At 46.3% G+C, this 15,244-nt stretch overlaps 1 protein-coding gene across 2 annotated transcripts in view; it reads left to right on the forward strand.

Moving 5' to 3' along the window:
- PLXNA4 (plexin A4) overlaps positions 1-15,244 on the forward strand; it is a 472,614-nt gene that overhangs the window by 48,157 nt on the left and 409,213 nt on the right. For both annotated transcript variants that reach the window (XM_076346806.1, XM_076346900.1), the window contains exon 3: positions 959-1,141. In XM_076346806.1, coding sequence (XP_076202921.1) covers positions 959-1,141 — 183 coding nt within the window. The remainder of the gene's footprint in view (positions 1-958; positions 1,142-15,244) is intronic.

Genomic DNA, 15,244 nt, shown 5'->3' on the forward strand with positions numbered 1-15,244 from the left:
TAGGTGTTAGAGCCTAGGCAGCAGCTTTGATGAACAGGGCCTTTTCTCTGGTTGTTAGGAGTTCATGGGTATCTCCGAGAAACGCTGGAAAGCTCCCATAATAGCTGTGAAACCTTCCCTTCTCTCCAAAGAACTTCAGTGAGTTACAGTACCCCAGTAAGATGGATAAATGTGGATAATCTTCATTTCATGGGGAAGAAATGGAGACCCAGGAGGATGAAGTGCCCAGGCCAAACAGTGCAAGAGAAGGTCCCAGGACTACATGATTAAACTAACCCCAGGAATGGGGAGCGTGTGCAGTCACCGTCTATGGTGTTTAATCCTTAGCATGGTCCCTACTGCAGATTTGGCCTGGGCTGACCAGCTCTCTCCCAGACGATGCCTGGACATGCCTTGGGGGACTATAATTTCCGAGATGTAGCGTGAGTGATGCTACAGGGTTTGGAGGTGGTAGGGGAGTGGTTATTTAGGTTTCATAGATGTTACTATTGGGTCTCAGGGCCAGAGGGCAGGCCAGGGTCTATTTGATTTGCCAATGCAGATTTAGCTCAGTGGTTCTTATTCTGGATCCCATGGGAATGATGTGCATACTTTTTTTTGACAGAACTGGATATGTTTAAGACATTTGCAGCAGACTTTGTCTTTGATTGCTAGGTCTTGACTGGTAAAACTGACTGGTAAAGCAGTAGGAAAAAGGCTTAACGTAATGTATCCTGCTGGGCTGTCATTCAAGAGAAGCAAGTTTCCAGTTCTCCTTCTGTCTGTAACTCATCATGCAACTTTGGACAAATTTTTTCCACCTCTGTATTTCTCCAGTCCTGCCTTTGTCATTGATTTGTCAGCCTGCATAAATTATAGGCATGTTATGCAATGGTGTCCCTGCTTGGATGGATACTTCCCAAATGGCTAAAGAATCGGTAGCTTCATTTTTTAACACTCTCTGTCTTTTTGTTTGTAGCTGTTAACAATTGATGACAATTTCTGTGGCCTGGATATGAATGCCCCCTTGGGAGTATCATCCATGGTGCGAGGGCTCCCCATTTTCACCGAGGATGGAGACAGAATGACATCTGTGATTGCCTACGTCTACAAGAACCACTCCCTGGCTTTTGTGGGCACCAAGAGTGGGAAGCTCAAGAAGGTAAGACTTAACTCAGATTTTCATGTTCTTATGGAGATTTGCAGTGTTGCATTGAGTGTGAGTTCAGTCCTTATCCTAAGTTGCATCACCTACTTTGAGGATAGAAAACGTTTCGGTTGACAAAAAACTGTGTTTCACCCTTGAGGGATAGAGTGAGAAAAGAAAATCCTTCTTCCAAATCATCGTTCATCAGCAAATGAATGTTTCTGAAGTCAAACCACAGGCCCAGCCACAGACAGACATGATACAGTTTACATCTGACAGATTTTTTTGTGTTCAGACCGTCTCTAATTAAGTAGTTGACCACAGGGTATCTGTGCCTGCTGGAGAAATAATGACTGCAGCTAAGTTTGTTGAGAAACAGGATTCCTGCCCTGGAGATCTTTCCTCAGAGCAATGTGACTGGGCTGTGATTTCACCACGAGCCCAGCATGGGATCAGCAGTTGCTCTGTTTAGGTCAGGCTGGGTGCTTGTACTGAAGGAAGAGCGTTTTCATCAAAAGAAAGTTGTGTCTTGAACGGTAATGAGCATTATGTTTATGGTTGACGCCACGTAAACCCAAATACAATAAAGAGTGTATTTATGTTCCTCACTGTGCATTCTCACTAAAAATGTGCCTGCTGCATGGCTGTAGCTCTGTAGTTTGCCATGTAAGGCAATAGTAGAGAGGCTTGAGAGGTGGAAGCTGGCAATCATCTACCTGTGGCTTTCTCAAGGCAAGAAGAAGTATTAGAAGTGACCTTCTCATCCTAATGATGGGCACCGCCTCCATTTCAACCCCTGTGTGCCAGTCTGACAATGTTAGTCTGAATGCTCAGCCCAGGAGTGTTGCAAAATACTGTACGTGCAAGGAGATTGTGGCTTTGCCATAATAGAGGTGGGTGAGAAGCTGGGAAGGGAGGTTGGGCAGAGCCTTGGGGGTTGGGTTGTGTGTTGATTCCTCTTTGAATTACTTTTGCAAATAAAAACTCCCAAGGTGGGGAGAGGAAGGTGCTGTGAAAAGGTGGCTCACTATGGCTTTTGTATAGGATGGACAGAGCAGACGAGGGAAGGGAGTCATTTGTTCACGGATGCTTAAGGAAGGTCTGAAATCTCCGTTTTTGTTCCTCTACCTGTTTCTTCACTTAAAAAGAAAATCAGGGTTGTAAATTCAGATGGCATTGCCCCCGTGCTAAGGAAGGTCTGCAAGGGGAACAGGATCCTGCCCACTGGCAAATGTCTCTGGCTTTGTTCAACAGAGGAAAGGCTGCTGATGCTTTTGAAAGGAGAATTTTTTTTTTTTTTTTTAACAGTCTATTCAGGCATGTGGAGAAGGAGCCAAATTGTTTTTTAAACAGTTGTAATAAAAATAATCTCCTCCCCTGACTAATTAGGTTTTGCTTCCCTGTCATCTGTGATATCATAATAAACTGTTTAGTTCTCCAGTCAGTCTCCTGAGGGGGGAAAAATGGGGTAACTGAGATCGGAATGGTAAATATCCAAAAGACCTAAACAGTTAAGAATGACTGCTGCTTCCCTGCACTCGCAAGCTTTTGATTTTTCTCTTGGCTTCAGGAGAAGCAAACTCAGACATAGCTCTGTCTTTGCCTTTGCAGGTCACATTACAGAATCCAAGATCTGATTCCTTTTAATAGGGGAAAATAGGAGAGAAAGCTTTTAGCGCTTTACGAAGTGTGGTAGAGAGCAGGGACAGCCTTATAGGGTAAAGAATGAGAAGAGGGGAGCTGAACTGGCTGATGTAATTTGAGAAAGCTTCATTTTATTCCCTTTTTCCTAATGTGCTGAATATTCTGCCTGCGGTAGTTACTGCATTGGGTCCGTGTGTCGGAGCAGAGGTGGAGTCTCGGGCTGAGATCTTCCTCAGCGGGATATGTCTCCACCAGAGAGGCAGAATGCAAAGCAAACCGGGGTTCTCCTGAACACGTATGGTTGTTTTGGACCAGTTGATCCAGGCTCCTGGAAACCTTCAGTTCCTGCAGGTTCAGCCCCATCCTTGCTATGACTTCTGCAATCACTGACTCTCCTCCACACACTGCCCTCCTCCAGGGCTCCTGAGGGTATCTGAGCTCAGGACACCAGCCTGTTTTCCCCTTTGGGTGCCACACAAGCCCAGTTTGGCACTCAGGATTTTCACTTGACACTCCTTGGCCCCTGCCAAGACTTCATGGGCCTTTTGAAGCTTTGTTTTCCATCTTGGCTTATCAATCAGGTGCTTTTGAATAGAAAACAAGGGAAATACTGCATTGGTATTGCAACTCCTGCATAATCCATTATGTCAGCATGAAGTTTGATTTATGTTTTAAAAAAAAATGCCTATGGGTAAATTGGAATAAGCTTTGTAGGATTAGCTGAAACTCCATGTACCAGTGGACAAAGCCCCGGAGCTGTCTTTTTCTTTCTGCTTTCTGGGTCCTACCATGCACGGTGCATACTGCTCTTTCTCCTGGTGCAGTGCAGCTACTCGGTCAAGCTACAGTGAAGTATTTTGGATAGCGCGAAGAGAGGAGTTAAGAGATTATCATCAAGATAGCAGTATCTACTCAGTTGTTGGAAGACTCGCTGCAAGTAATTACAAGATGGTTTTGGAGAAACTTTCCTTATTTTTCCTGCAGTTTCAGTCGTCTTCTCTGTGTGTGTATTTTTATACAAAAGTGGCAGACTGTATATCAGATTTTGATGTATGCAATCCGTGAATGCTCTGCAAAATACCCACAGTCATAAAGCAGTATCTGTTAGTTGATATACAAATGTCACATATGTCAAAGGAATTTATCCAGTGGCACACACAACTGAAGTAAAATATTGTGCTTTACAGGAACATATCATTAAAATGAAAACTAGCAGCATATCAGGAATCTGCCCATGTAACCAAGACAACAAAGAGAAAAAGAAAAGGAAAATCCAAGATAGAGATAGGGTAGGAAAAGAGTGAGTGAAACAGAATGACAAGGTTGGCCCCAGCTATTTCACTGCCCCAGGCAAAATACATTTTGCAACCCTCGCTCATTCACATAGCTACATGTGCAGACCAACGGGAAGGCACTGAATAATGTGCTGTAGAAATATGCCCTCCAATTCTGCTGGCTTGTCCACAGCACAGCCTGGCCCTGCAGAATGAAGATATAAATAGGATAAAAATGCAGACTTACAGGAAAGAAAAATTCCCCCTGTCCGTATCTCATGTATAGAAATCAGCAGCCTTGGATTAAAGGCCTGACGGGTGCTGGTGGCATCTTGGGGATGGAGAAGAGTGGTCCAGGAATGAGTGAGTTGGGAGACAGCTGGTTCAGTTCTTTGCTCTGCCAGAAACTTCTGGTGCACCTCCGTACCTCATTTTCTCTCCTGCAAAGGGTAGGAAATGTTTTGCTTGCTCAAAGGGATGTTGGAGAAAATTAATGTACTGAAGGTTGTGAGGTGTGTGATTGTATCAAACAGCTAAACTAGACAAATCAGATGGGATGGAAAACCAGCTCCTGACCACTTGTGGGCATTAAAGATCCTGCGGTACTTTTTAATGAGAAATATTTCATCTTGCAGTGCTTTGGTCAGATCCCAGTATCTGTAATTATCTCCTGTGCTGGCCAGCCCGTGGTGTTCCCTGTGCTTCCATACCACGTTGGTAAGCGTTGCCACAGCTTTAGTATACCCCAGGATGCCTGGTGGGCTTCGTTGGCAGAGTGAGCTCCTATGTACGATGGGAAGTCCTTCGAACAAAACCCGTGGCTGAAAGTCAGTAGGCACCCCTGCGAATGTTTAGTGATTTTTTTCAGGAGGTACGAAAGCCTCACTTGAGTTTAACGAAGGTCTGTTTTGTCACTCTGCAAACAGCAGCGCAGGCAACCATCGGGAATGGGAGTTATTCCTGGGTATGTGCTTCCTACAAACCATTTTGCTGTAAAACAGCCAGGTACCGAAATCCGCGGGCTTTCTTTTCCTTTGCATGCTCTCTCATTACACGCTTAGCTCTTCACTCCGGTGGCAGGAGAAAGCTAGAGATGTACCCATGGAGATGCTTTGCACGGTTTTGTATGCTTGTTTTGAATTTTTTTTCCGGTGTGTCTGGCCAAATTACGTGCCACTAATACCTGTCATCACTAAGGGAGCGTAGCAGTATTCAGTATTCCTTGTATTCCTTCCCTAGGCATTTAATTTATGGGTCACTGCTTTTGTGCAGATAGTTTCCAGTCAAAGAAATACAACTTACCTGCAATTATTCTGTGTGTAGATGCAGGTGTAAAGGGCAATTTAAGTTTACAAATGTCAACCTGGGAACAGCCCTAGGAATTGCACTTCTAACAAAACAAAGCTCTTTGTCCATTTTGAAATGTTCATTTGAAAATGGAGTAGTAGTAATTTGCATTTATTTGAAACTTCCCCATAAGAAATATTTTTTTTATTCCATCAAAATATTTCACTCAAAGCCTTTTCTGTGCTAAATTCCTGGCAGAGAAAGAAATTTGGCTTAAAAACCAATTCTTTCACTCTGTGGCCTGTATTTCATTCTTCATAAAATCCCGTCAGTTTGAGGTCTTTGAAGGGCTTTTTAGATTTGGACTGCCACTTGGGGTGAAGGTTTTCATTCAGATCAGACAGCTCTGAAATCTGGCCAGCGCTTCCTACCAGGTATCGCCTCTATTTAGTCGAAAATTCTCAGTATCAACCAGTTTCATGAACCACCTTCGGGATTACCCTGAACCCTCGAGACCCTGCTTTCTTTGGATCCAGAAACAAAACACCATAGGGAGATTTTTAGATCTGAGAGGTCAGATTTGCAATTCTCATTTTGGCCCATCTCACAGCTGCGTTGGGGAAGGCTGGCTTTCTCGGATAGATAATTGGATTGGAAAGCACATGCAAGTCTGAGCTCCTGCCGGTTTTTGGCCACGTAGCTGTGGCTACCCTGGCCCATCAGCTGGCCGACAGCTCTCCCGGTTGGATGCTACAGTGCTGTTTACAGGCCGCCTGCCTCGAAGAGGGAGGGGGAACCGCTGACAGCTATTGAAGGAGTCAGCCTGTGGCTTGGAGAAGATGCACTTCGGTCTACAGTAGTGTCAGGACTGCTTCAGTAAGGTAACCCTGAAGGACACCCAAACCTGCAGCTCAATTATTGTCACCGCTGATTGCTATGATGGGTCCCCTTGCTACGGTCATTGCCCCCTCACATGTGGGGCGAGATCCCTTCCCAGAGTAGGGTTCATCCCATTTAGCAGGAGAGAGCAGCTGAATCCTGGTGGGACTAGCAGCATGTCAGGTCCTTCCACAAAGCTGGATTGCTCTCAAGTGCCACGAATGGGCAACAGAGGAATGAAATGGAGTTTTTCATGCAAAAAAAATTGAGCAAGGTAAAAGGGTGCAAGAGATGGGCAGAGACCCACAGGCGATAGAGCTCTGGGTGGGTTGGTGATACTATGACGTACCCACATGGAGAGGAGTATCTTCCTTTTCTCCTCTGATACCTCACCTCCCATCCAAGGAGCTGAAGCTAATGAGAGAGCCCTGGTTTTGCCATGCACAGGTTTACAGTCTCGTGATAACTGCAGGAAAAGACAGAGATCCCCACTGTTCCTCCAGACAAGGGGGTTTCTGAATACGCACAAGACGAGAAACTCTGCTCGGTTTTGATGTTCCCTGGAGGATATTCGGCTGCTGACAGCTCTGTGAGAATGTCAGCAGGGAAACTCGGCTTCCTTCTCCTTCCCTCTGCTGCTTTGAAAGAGTCAGGGTTTTTTAAATTTTATTTTTTTTCCCAACTGTTTGGCAAGTGGACTTGACTGCTCTGAAAACATGCTGTAGAGGCTCTGGCTCCTGCTGGGAAGCTGCTTTCTGCAAGAGGGGCTTGTTCGCCCTGGCCTCTCCTCACAGCTTCCTAAATCAGCGGGAGTCCGAGTGCTTCACTCACTTGTGATGGAGCGATACTGCTTCCCATCTGTATTTGACGTCTGTGAAGGCTGCAGTTGTCCGTGTCCTACATTCATATGCAGTACCTCTTTGAGAGGTCGTTGTCAGCTTAGATGCCTGAAGAGTAGTTCAGTTTTCTGGCCGTAGCATCAGGAAAGCTGTGATTTGGTAGCTGTGGTGTACTCTGCACTTGATGCTCGTGTTGGGTGTACCAGCAGGCAGCCCTGAAAGGGGTGGTGATGGGAATCTATGTGGACATTGGCCAGTGGCACCCATTTGTACTGGGTCACGTAAAAGTCATTGGCTGGTGATACTGGAGTCCAACATGACCTAAAAGTGCTGGGTGATCAGATGCTATCTCCACAGGTGAAATCAAAGATGCAGGACTTGTGCATCCCAGTCGTAGGCTGCTGTGCTGTGCTGTCTCTCTTTCCCTGCTTCTCTGAAGCCTTGTGGGTGGGCATCTTTCTGTTGCACTTCATCTTTCACCAGCTAGAGGTCAAATTGGGTGGGAAGCAGGTTCCCCTGTGCATCTGTTCATCCCAGAGCTGCAGTCAGTTGGGAGGATCTGGCTGAACAGCAGGGCTGCCATCCGGAGGGACCTAGACGGGGTGGAGCAGTGGGGTCGACAGGAACTCATTTAAGAAGGAGAAGTGTGAAGACCTGCACCTGGAAAGGAGCGACCTCTTGCAAAGATTCAGGCTGAGGACTGCCCGGCTGGGGAGCAGCTCTCCTGAAAAGGACCTGGGGATCCCAGTAGACAGCAAGCTGCACATAAGCCAGCAGTGTGCCTGTTGGCGGCGAAGGAGGCCAACATCCTCAGTTATATGAACAGGGGCACTGCTAGTCGATTGAGGAGAAGGTGATCATCTCCCTGAACTCAGTTGCTAGACCATATCTAGATACCGTGCCCAGTTTTAGGCTCCCCAGTACAAAAAAGATGTTGATCAACCAGAGCAAGCTCAGGAGAGGATGAAGAGATTGGCCAGGAGCTGGAGAACCTGCCCTGGGAGGAGAGGATGAGAGAAATGAGCTTATTCAGGCTGGGGAAGAGAAAACTTGGAAGGACCTAACAGCAGCATTATATATATAACTTGGAGGGACCTAACAGGTTATTGAGAAGATGGAGACAGGCTCTTCACATTGATGAGTGGTGGGAGGGTGTGAGACAGCAGGCGTAAGCTGACGATAGAGCCTTTCCAACTGGATATAAGGAAAAGCTTTTTCCCATGAGGACAGGCAAGCATTGGAGCAAGTTGCCCATGGAGGTTGTGCAGTTTCCATCCTTGGAGGTTTTCAAGGCCTGAATGGACAAAACAACCTGGTCTGATCTCGCAGCTGACCCTGCTTTTAACAGGAGGTTGAGCTAGAGATCTCCTGAGGTGTCTTCCAGCCTGGGCTATCCTGTGATCCATCCTCCGCTGCAAAACCCCAGACCCTAAACCACATCAGAGGGCCTGTGTCCAGACTCTGCTGCTGAACTGGTGCAGCTGACACTTGTTTTAAATACCTACTAATTGCTCTGTCACTGCAGGCGGGTGCTTGGCCTCGCACACCCCTCATTTCCATTGCCTTGGGAGATCCAGCTACAACTTGTCGGTGTAGCACACTGCAGTTAGCTCCTTGCTCCTTGCAGTATATAACTGCAGTAGGAAAACTCCCTTTTTTCTGCTAGGAAGGTTGCTGTTCCCAGCAAGAGTTAGAGCCTGCTTTTTGGCAGAGAGCAATTAATTTTCCGTGTCGCTCCCTCAAGTACCTCTCTCTGCTTTCTGACTACTCAGCAATCTCCGCGCTGGTGTGCAGGGTTTGGCTGAGCTGTGCTTCTGCTGGGTGCCTTGCATACATGTGTTGAGTGCTGCTCTTTTTTTTTGGAGGTTCTTGTATAACAGTGCCTCAGAGTCTTGTCAGAGATGGGATCTTGTGACCATGCAAGAAGATTTGCAAATGACTGTCTAATCCCTCCAGATACAGTCTGTACTTCAACATCCAGAGGCGCTTGCTGGCTGCTAATAAAATAAAGCATCGGTGGTGCTTTATTTCTGACTCCAGGAGAAATAGTGAGCTCCAGTGGACCCGTTGCAGCAGGGAAGGCAGCAGGCTGTACCATCATCTCTTCAAACTTTTCCTCTAAGAAGCTGCAGCTTGAATTTGACAGGTTTCCAGTCCCAAAGCAGCTGAGCTGGATTTCCCTGCAGTGGGCTGAGGATGCACGCTGTGCGGGCAGGGGGATGTTAGTGACAAAAACAGACACAAAGGGACAGATAACAATGTCCTGCTGCAGGTTACCTTGCTGAAATCCATGGGTCCTGCAGCCTCCCAGAGGACAGTTTGCAGTGATGCTGGTTGTCACTTGCCTTGTCGTGGCAGGTGATTTTCTGCATGCTGTCAGTAGCTCTGTGCAAGACATGTGGAGTATTCAGGCTGCAGTACCTGGCGTGGCTGCGCTGTTGATTCAAACCATGCAGGGTTGGGATACAAGGAAAAGCAGATACGTCCTTGTCATCCCCCCCGGTCTATGTACTTCTGTTTGTCTTCGTCCCTCTATTCTCCGAGAAGTGCTCTGGATGGGACATTAGGTGGTCAGCTTTAGCCTTCACCTGCTACTTCTGCTCTCCAGGGTGACAAAGAGAGGCTATTTAACTCCCCATACACTCCATCTAATGCCCGGACGGATGCCCAGCCAAAATGGCTCTTGTCATTCCTTCCTCCTCTCTATCCCCTTCCCTTTTGACTGGGATAATGACTTTTCAGGGAGCCCTTGAAGTGCCTCTTGCATCTGCCTTTGATTTGAATGCCTCTTGCCTGCTGACCCTTCTTACGGGAAGTCGGCTTAAGTGTGGTTCTCCTAATTAGTTTTGCTTTAATTTAATCTTTTGAAATAATTTTATCAAAAAGAGGAAACCTTCTACCCACTCCCTCATTTTATCGGCTTGTTTTCATGCATGGTCTCTGGGTTTAATTCTCTATTTCCCTTGTCTCTAGATAGGACATCATTTGCATATTTGATTAAGCTCCATATGTTATCAGGGAGCCAGTTGAAAGAACAGCAAGTCCCTGATAAAAGGCACTGTGCATCCGTCTCTCCCTTTCACCATCCTCCACTCTATCCCCCTCACCATCCTGCAGCCGTATCTGTGCCCAAAATCACCTCTCCAGTCTGCCTCACCTCCGCCTTCTCCCCTTGGCCAGATGACTGATCTCTGGTTCAGCTGCAGATAGGCACTGATGTAGACATCACAATTTTGACAGCTCCTGTCTTTAGGAAGGAAGCAGAAAGGGTGCAGAGGATGGGAACCGAGCGCTGGTGAAGATGTAAACCATGACAATGAGGTCCAGCTTCAGTTCCCTGCTCTCTCTGAAGCCCTTCACAGGATCCCATTGTGCCCTCGGGGTACGTGTTGCATGAAACCTGCTTGTTCCCACTGTTCGTTCATTACATTGTCCAAGGCTTTGTTGGGAGTCTCAGCTGGACTATTTGCTGCAAGTATTTGCTGCAGTCTGGACTGGCATCTTTAGCTCACCTCCCAGGTGCTAGAAATGACTGCTGTGCAGAGACAGTAGAGTAAGGTCAGAGTGGGATACACAATAGCCGTGGACGAAGATCCATATTTTTTCCCTGAAATTTGAAACTTATTTTAAAATGTGCATATCTATGTGTGTGTGTTCATGCAAAAAATATTGCTTAAAAGTTTAAACTCATACCTTTCAGGTTTTGTTCTCTGGCTACTGCTCTGTGAAAACAATTTGCCTTAAATAGTTTTCCCAGCCCATCTCTAGGAACCCTTCAATTTAAAATAAGTCGTGGGGACCCCCGAGGGAACTTAGGGAGATGCTCAGTTTAACTGTAATCCTCCTCCCCACCGCGGATGCTTAAACTGGGGGAAGCTTTGCTCAGTTTGTGACCCATAGCTGGGCATTTCTGGGGGTGATCAGAGGCCCAATTCCTGGGGTGGCAAAGGCAGGGTGGGTTCGTAACAACAAACAAGAGTAGTGTAATTAGCCGTGTTACTGGAGTTGGAGGAGGGACCGCAGCTTGCATAAGGGGGCCTTGGTTATTCAAAAAGAGCCTTTCCCTCAGCTGATATCTGAAGCATAAGAACAAGAGGTTTGATTTATGAGCCAGCTCTTAATTAAAAGGCAAAAAGGAATATGCCTCCCTTCATTAGGATAAGCAACTTTTGGCTTGAGCTAATTTGAAGAGCCTCTCTCCACGTCTCCCCTGCTCACACACAGACTCCCCAGTGTGTGGCAGCCCCTCGGCATCAGCATGGTGGTTGCAAACCCGTGTTAGGGGGCTTTAATGCCATCTGCATATCCACCACTTATGAATGCTGCTGGTGGTATTTGTGAAGCCAATGAGAAGGAAAGCAGAAATAAATTCCCCCCTGTTCCTCTCCAACTTGATCTCTTCCCTTCGTGCTTCTTTCATTTTGGTTTAACGACTTTGGCTTGCTGTGCTTCATCATCTCTCTCTCATTTCGTCTTGGTGGCAGCCTGGCTTGAGAGCAATCAAACTTTGATGGATTGCTGGTTGTTAGACTCACGTGTGTGAAGCTTGGGGGGAAGCATGGGAGGGTTGTGCTGGTTTTTGTAGACCCCAACCCATATGGTGTCTGCAGGAGTGAAGACGTGTGTTGCTATGCAGGATTCAGGGATCTGTTCCTGCTTGGTCTGACACTTTTGTGTTTGGTTTTTTTTTTCTCCAAAACCCTGTCAGTAGCCTTTCACCTCTCCTAAATGAAACCATATGGAAGACCTGCAGATCCTTGGCCCTTTCTGAAATTAGAAAAAGCTATCGTTGCTGAGTGAGGGGTAGAAATATGGACTGAAGGCTAGACCAGGACAGTTTATCAAAGCTGTGGCTCCAGCAAAGTCCCCCTGGGATGCTGTGCCCAGGGTGACCAGAAAGCATCTTGCTAGCTGTGATAGCAGCAGCTAACCCTGTAGATTTGACTGTAACCTGATAGTGTGAAATCAAGGTTAATGTCAATAATGGCTTTTTCATGAACTTGACTCTGTCATTGCTTGGCTTTCTTCGTACTGGCCAGTGTTCTACCAGCTATGACCCCAAGGATGATCATTCATCTCCTAAATTTAAAAGGAGATGAGTTGGAGTGGTATTTCAATGCAAGACCCCAAAAGGAAATAGATGTGCTAGCTGGGATGGCATCCGTACTTGACTAGAGACAGCAGGACTGTGTTAACGGAGATACCGCTTCCATGGGCCACATACCATAGAAGATCACTCCTGGTAAGAGTTGTTCTTATATATCAGCAGCATTGCATCAAGTATGCGCCAATGCCTCCAAGCTGGGATCCCCCTTGGTGCAGTGAGCCTGGAAGTGTGTGTTGGAAACAAGTCGAGCACTCCCAGGCTCCAACGGGAGATGGGTTGGGACCCTGGGGGTGCCAAGAGAAGCAAAGTCTAGAGAGGAAAGTTGGGAGCCAGTCATCTGTGGGTTTCAGCTCTGGTTACACTCTGCCGTGCTGAACATGTTCTGGTGATGATTCACAGGGCTGGGTCACTTTGGATAACAGAAAATGAACTCCTAAGGGACTTCGGTGGGTTTTGGAAGCTTTGCTGCTGGTTGTTTTTCTAGCTGATGTGGTACGTTGGCAAAGGACCCCAGCACACTGTTGTATCTACGGCATCCTGAAAATGCAGACCGCTGTTTCTACTGCCAGCCGTGCTGGTATCCCACCCTGCTGGGATGCTCATGGCTGTGGTCTGGAGTCATCCTTCCTTTTATCTTCTTGTAACTTTTTGTTTTTTTAACTGAGGCTGGCAATAAATTCCGGCAATGTCAGGGAAAAGGTTATCACTGAGACTGGCAGAGACCTCGTCATATTAATTTTTCAGAACTGTTCTGATGAAATCTAATTAAACATCGCGACCGGCACTGTGCAAATCTCCCTGTGTTTGCCTCATTTGTCATATGGTTGATTAAGGCTGGGTTATCAGGGGGAGTTTATGACTTGTGATATCTGCTGGGGTGGATGTGGTTTCGCACACTACAGGCGCTGCGATCTTTTCCCCACTGCTTACAAGTTTCTGTGGGTTTCTCTCGGATTTCATACGTAATCGATTTATCTCCTTGGGGTCTAAGGGAACATATTGATGATAGAGATAACCTGAGAGATAAGGACATGTCGTGCATGCTAATGCATTTCTCCTGCCCTTCAGACAGCATCTCTGTGTTAGTAAGAGATGGGACCTTGGCATCCTGTTAGGTTTGAGTATTTGTCTGTCTCTTACAATGAGAATAACTCATTTTGTTGTTTTCTTACAGAATGGAGAAAATTTTACAAAAAGAATAAATAACACCCCCACCCCAGACCTTTGCCAAATCAAAACTGATTGCTTCTCCCTCCTCTTTTTCAACAAAACAAACAAACCTCCAAAGCTCTGAAAGTTTTATGGTCTATGAAACAACCACTTATGATTATTTGACCGCCTCACCTCCCCTTTTCTCCTTTATTTTTTCGTTTAATTAGCTCTCTTCTTACAGGTACTTCTACTGTGAGATGGAAAAGTCAAAATCTTTTGATGCTTTCAAGCCCCTTCTCCCCCTTGTGATGATGTAAATTAATTCCCCAAATCCCACCTAAATTCTGAATTTTTAGCTAATTTACTATTCATGGAGAAAAAGAAAACGTTTCCAAATTTGTATCTCTCTGTTTTGCTTGCACGTCGATCTTAGCGTGCGATATATGGACAGGTGCAAGATCTTAGGAGACTGCTGCATTTAGGCTCTTTGTTAAACTTCTTCTACCGGGTTAGCATTTTTGTCTGCTTGGAATCTGGAGCATTGAACTCACCGGGGAGCCCCAGTAGTGAAATAAATTATCATAACATAGTGGGAAAAGAAAAGATTTTAGGATGGTGAGTAGTGCGGGGCTACCCTGGTGTATTACATCTGTTCACTTAGAGATGTGGGCCGCACGACTGAGATATTCTTATTTTGAGGGAAGAGGGCTGCTTGGGCTGGGGGAATGCAGGTAAATGTAACACCTAAATGCTGAAAGTCCCAAATGCATCCTAACACTAATTGTTAGTAACTATAACAGCAAATTAAAGCTGAGCATTGATTGTTAATTCATGATTTTTAAGCCAGTCTCTCATTTTTAGGGGAATCTGACTTTTTGAGGGGATTGGTGGTGTTGCGAAGCAGTGGTGGGGGGCAAGAGATTAAAAGACCTGTTGCAAGTAGTATTCCAATGCTCTGCCTTTAAAAAATTGTCGGCATAATGCATGTATGTGCAGATGCAGGACCGTTCACCAAGGTGTTATATGCCCTACTGTGCCAAAAAGGATTTGTCTTTAGGGGAACCTGCTAGGGGGGATCTGAGCTCTACCCGTCCTGCAAAGCTCCGAGCAGTCCCAGGTTACGATGGGGCAACGGTCAACAGGACCTGAATAACCACAAACTCATTACACTATCACCTGCCAGTGCTTAAGATATCAGCATGGATATTATGGGTTTTTTTTACCCCCCTGGGTTTTCATCTTGATCATGCGTTGAAGCCCCTGCCTGTCTCCTGCTCTGTCGCCCAGGCTACCGCCGTGCTGCTTTCTTCCCTGTTAAGGAAATCTCAGGCGCTTTCCTCTTAAAGCTCACGCTGACATTGTCATGGAAGTGCTGCCCTTCTCCTCGCTGCAGAAGGCAAGCCCTGCTAGGAAAGATGATATCACTGGCACTAAATATACACCAGCCATCAGGCCCCTTGTCCATGCCAGGGATACTCGGGCAGATTCTGACGTGACTTATTTTCTATGTTTTGTTAATTCTGTCGGTGGCAGGTGATTTCATTCACCGCTCTTCAATTGCTTGCAGAGAGCCTGGCTATTATTTTTGTTGTTTTCACTCTCCTGATGGAAACACGTGCTGGCGGCCTCTTTGCAGTTCCCTCCTCCAAGATGCACACATCAGCTTTGTCACCCGGTTTCCAAACTTACTTCTGTATTTTTTGAATTATTTCTTTTTCGGATAGAGTTGCAAAGTTTGGAATTGGAGTCGAATTCCCAGAAAGTTCAGTTCCAGGGTTTCAGTCTAGTGTGCTGTGGTGAGATTTGGGGGGGCTCTCAGTTATGTTCCCTGTGTGCCACCAGCTCTCTGGGTGATCTTGGACTCATCTGTCCAATCTCCCTATTTCTCCTGCTGTAAAAGAAGGAGAGGGGAGTGGGAAGAGGGTGTTTGGGAAAG

This window comes from Aptenodytes patagonicus, chromosome 1, assembly GCF_965638725.1.
Source record: "Aptenodytes patagonicus chromosome 1, bAptPat1.pri.cur, whole genome shotgun sequence".
Lineage (NCBI taxonomy): Eukaryota > Metazoa > Chordata > Aves > Sphenisciformes > Spheniscidae > Aptenodytes > Aptenodytes patagonicus.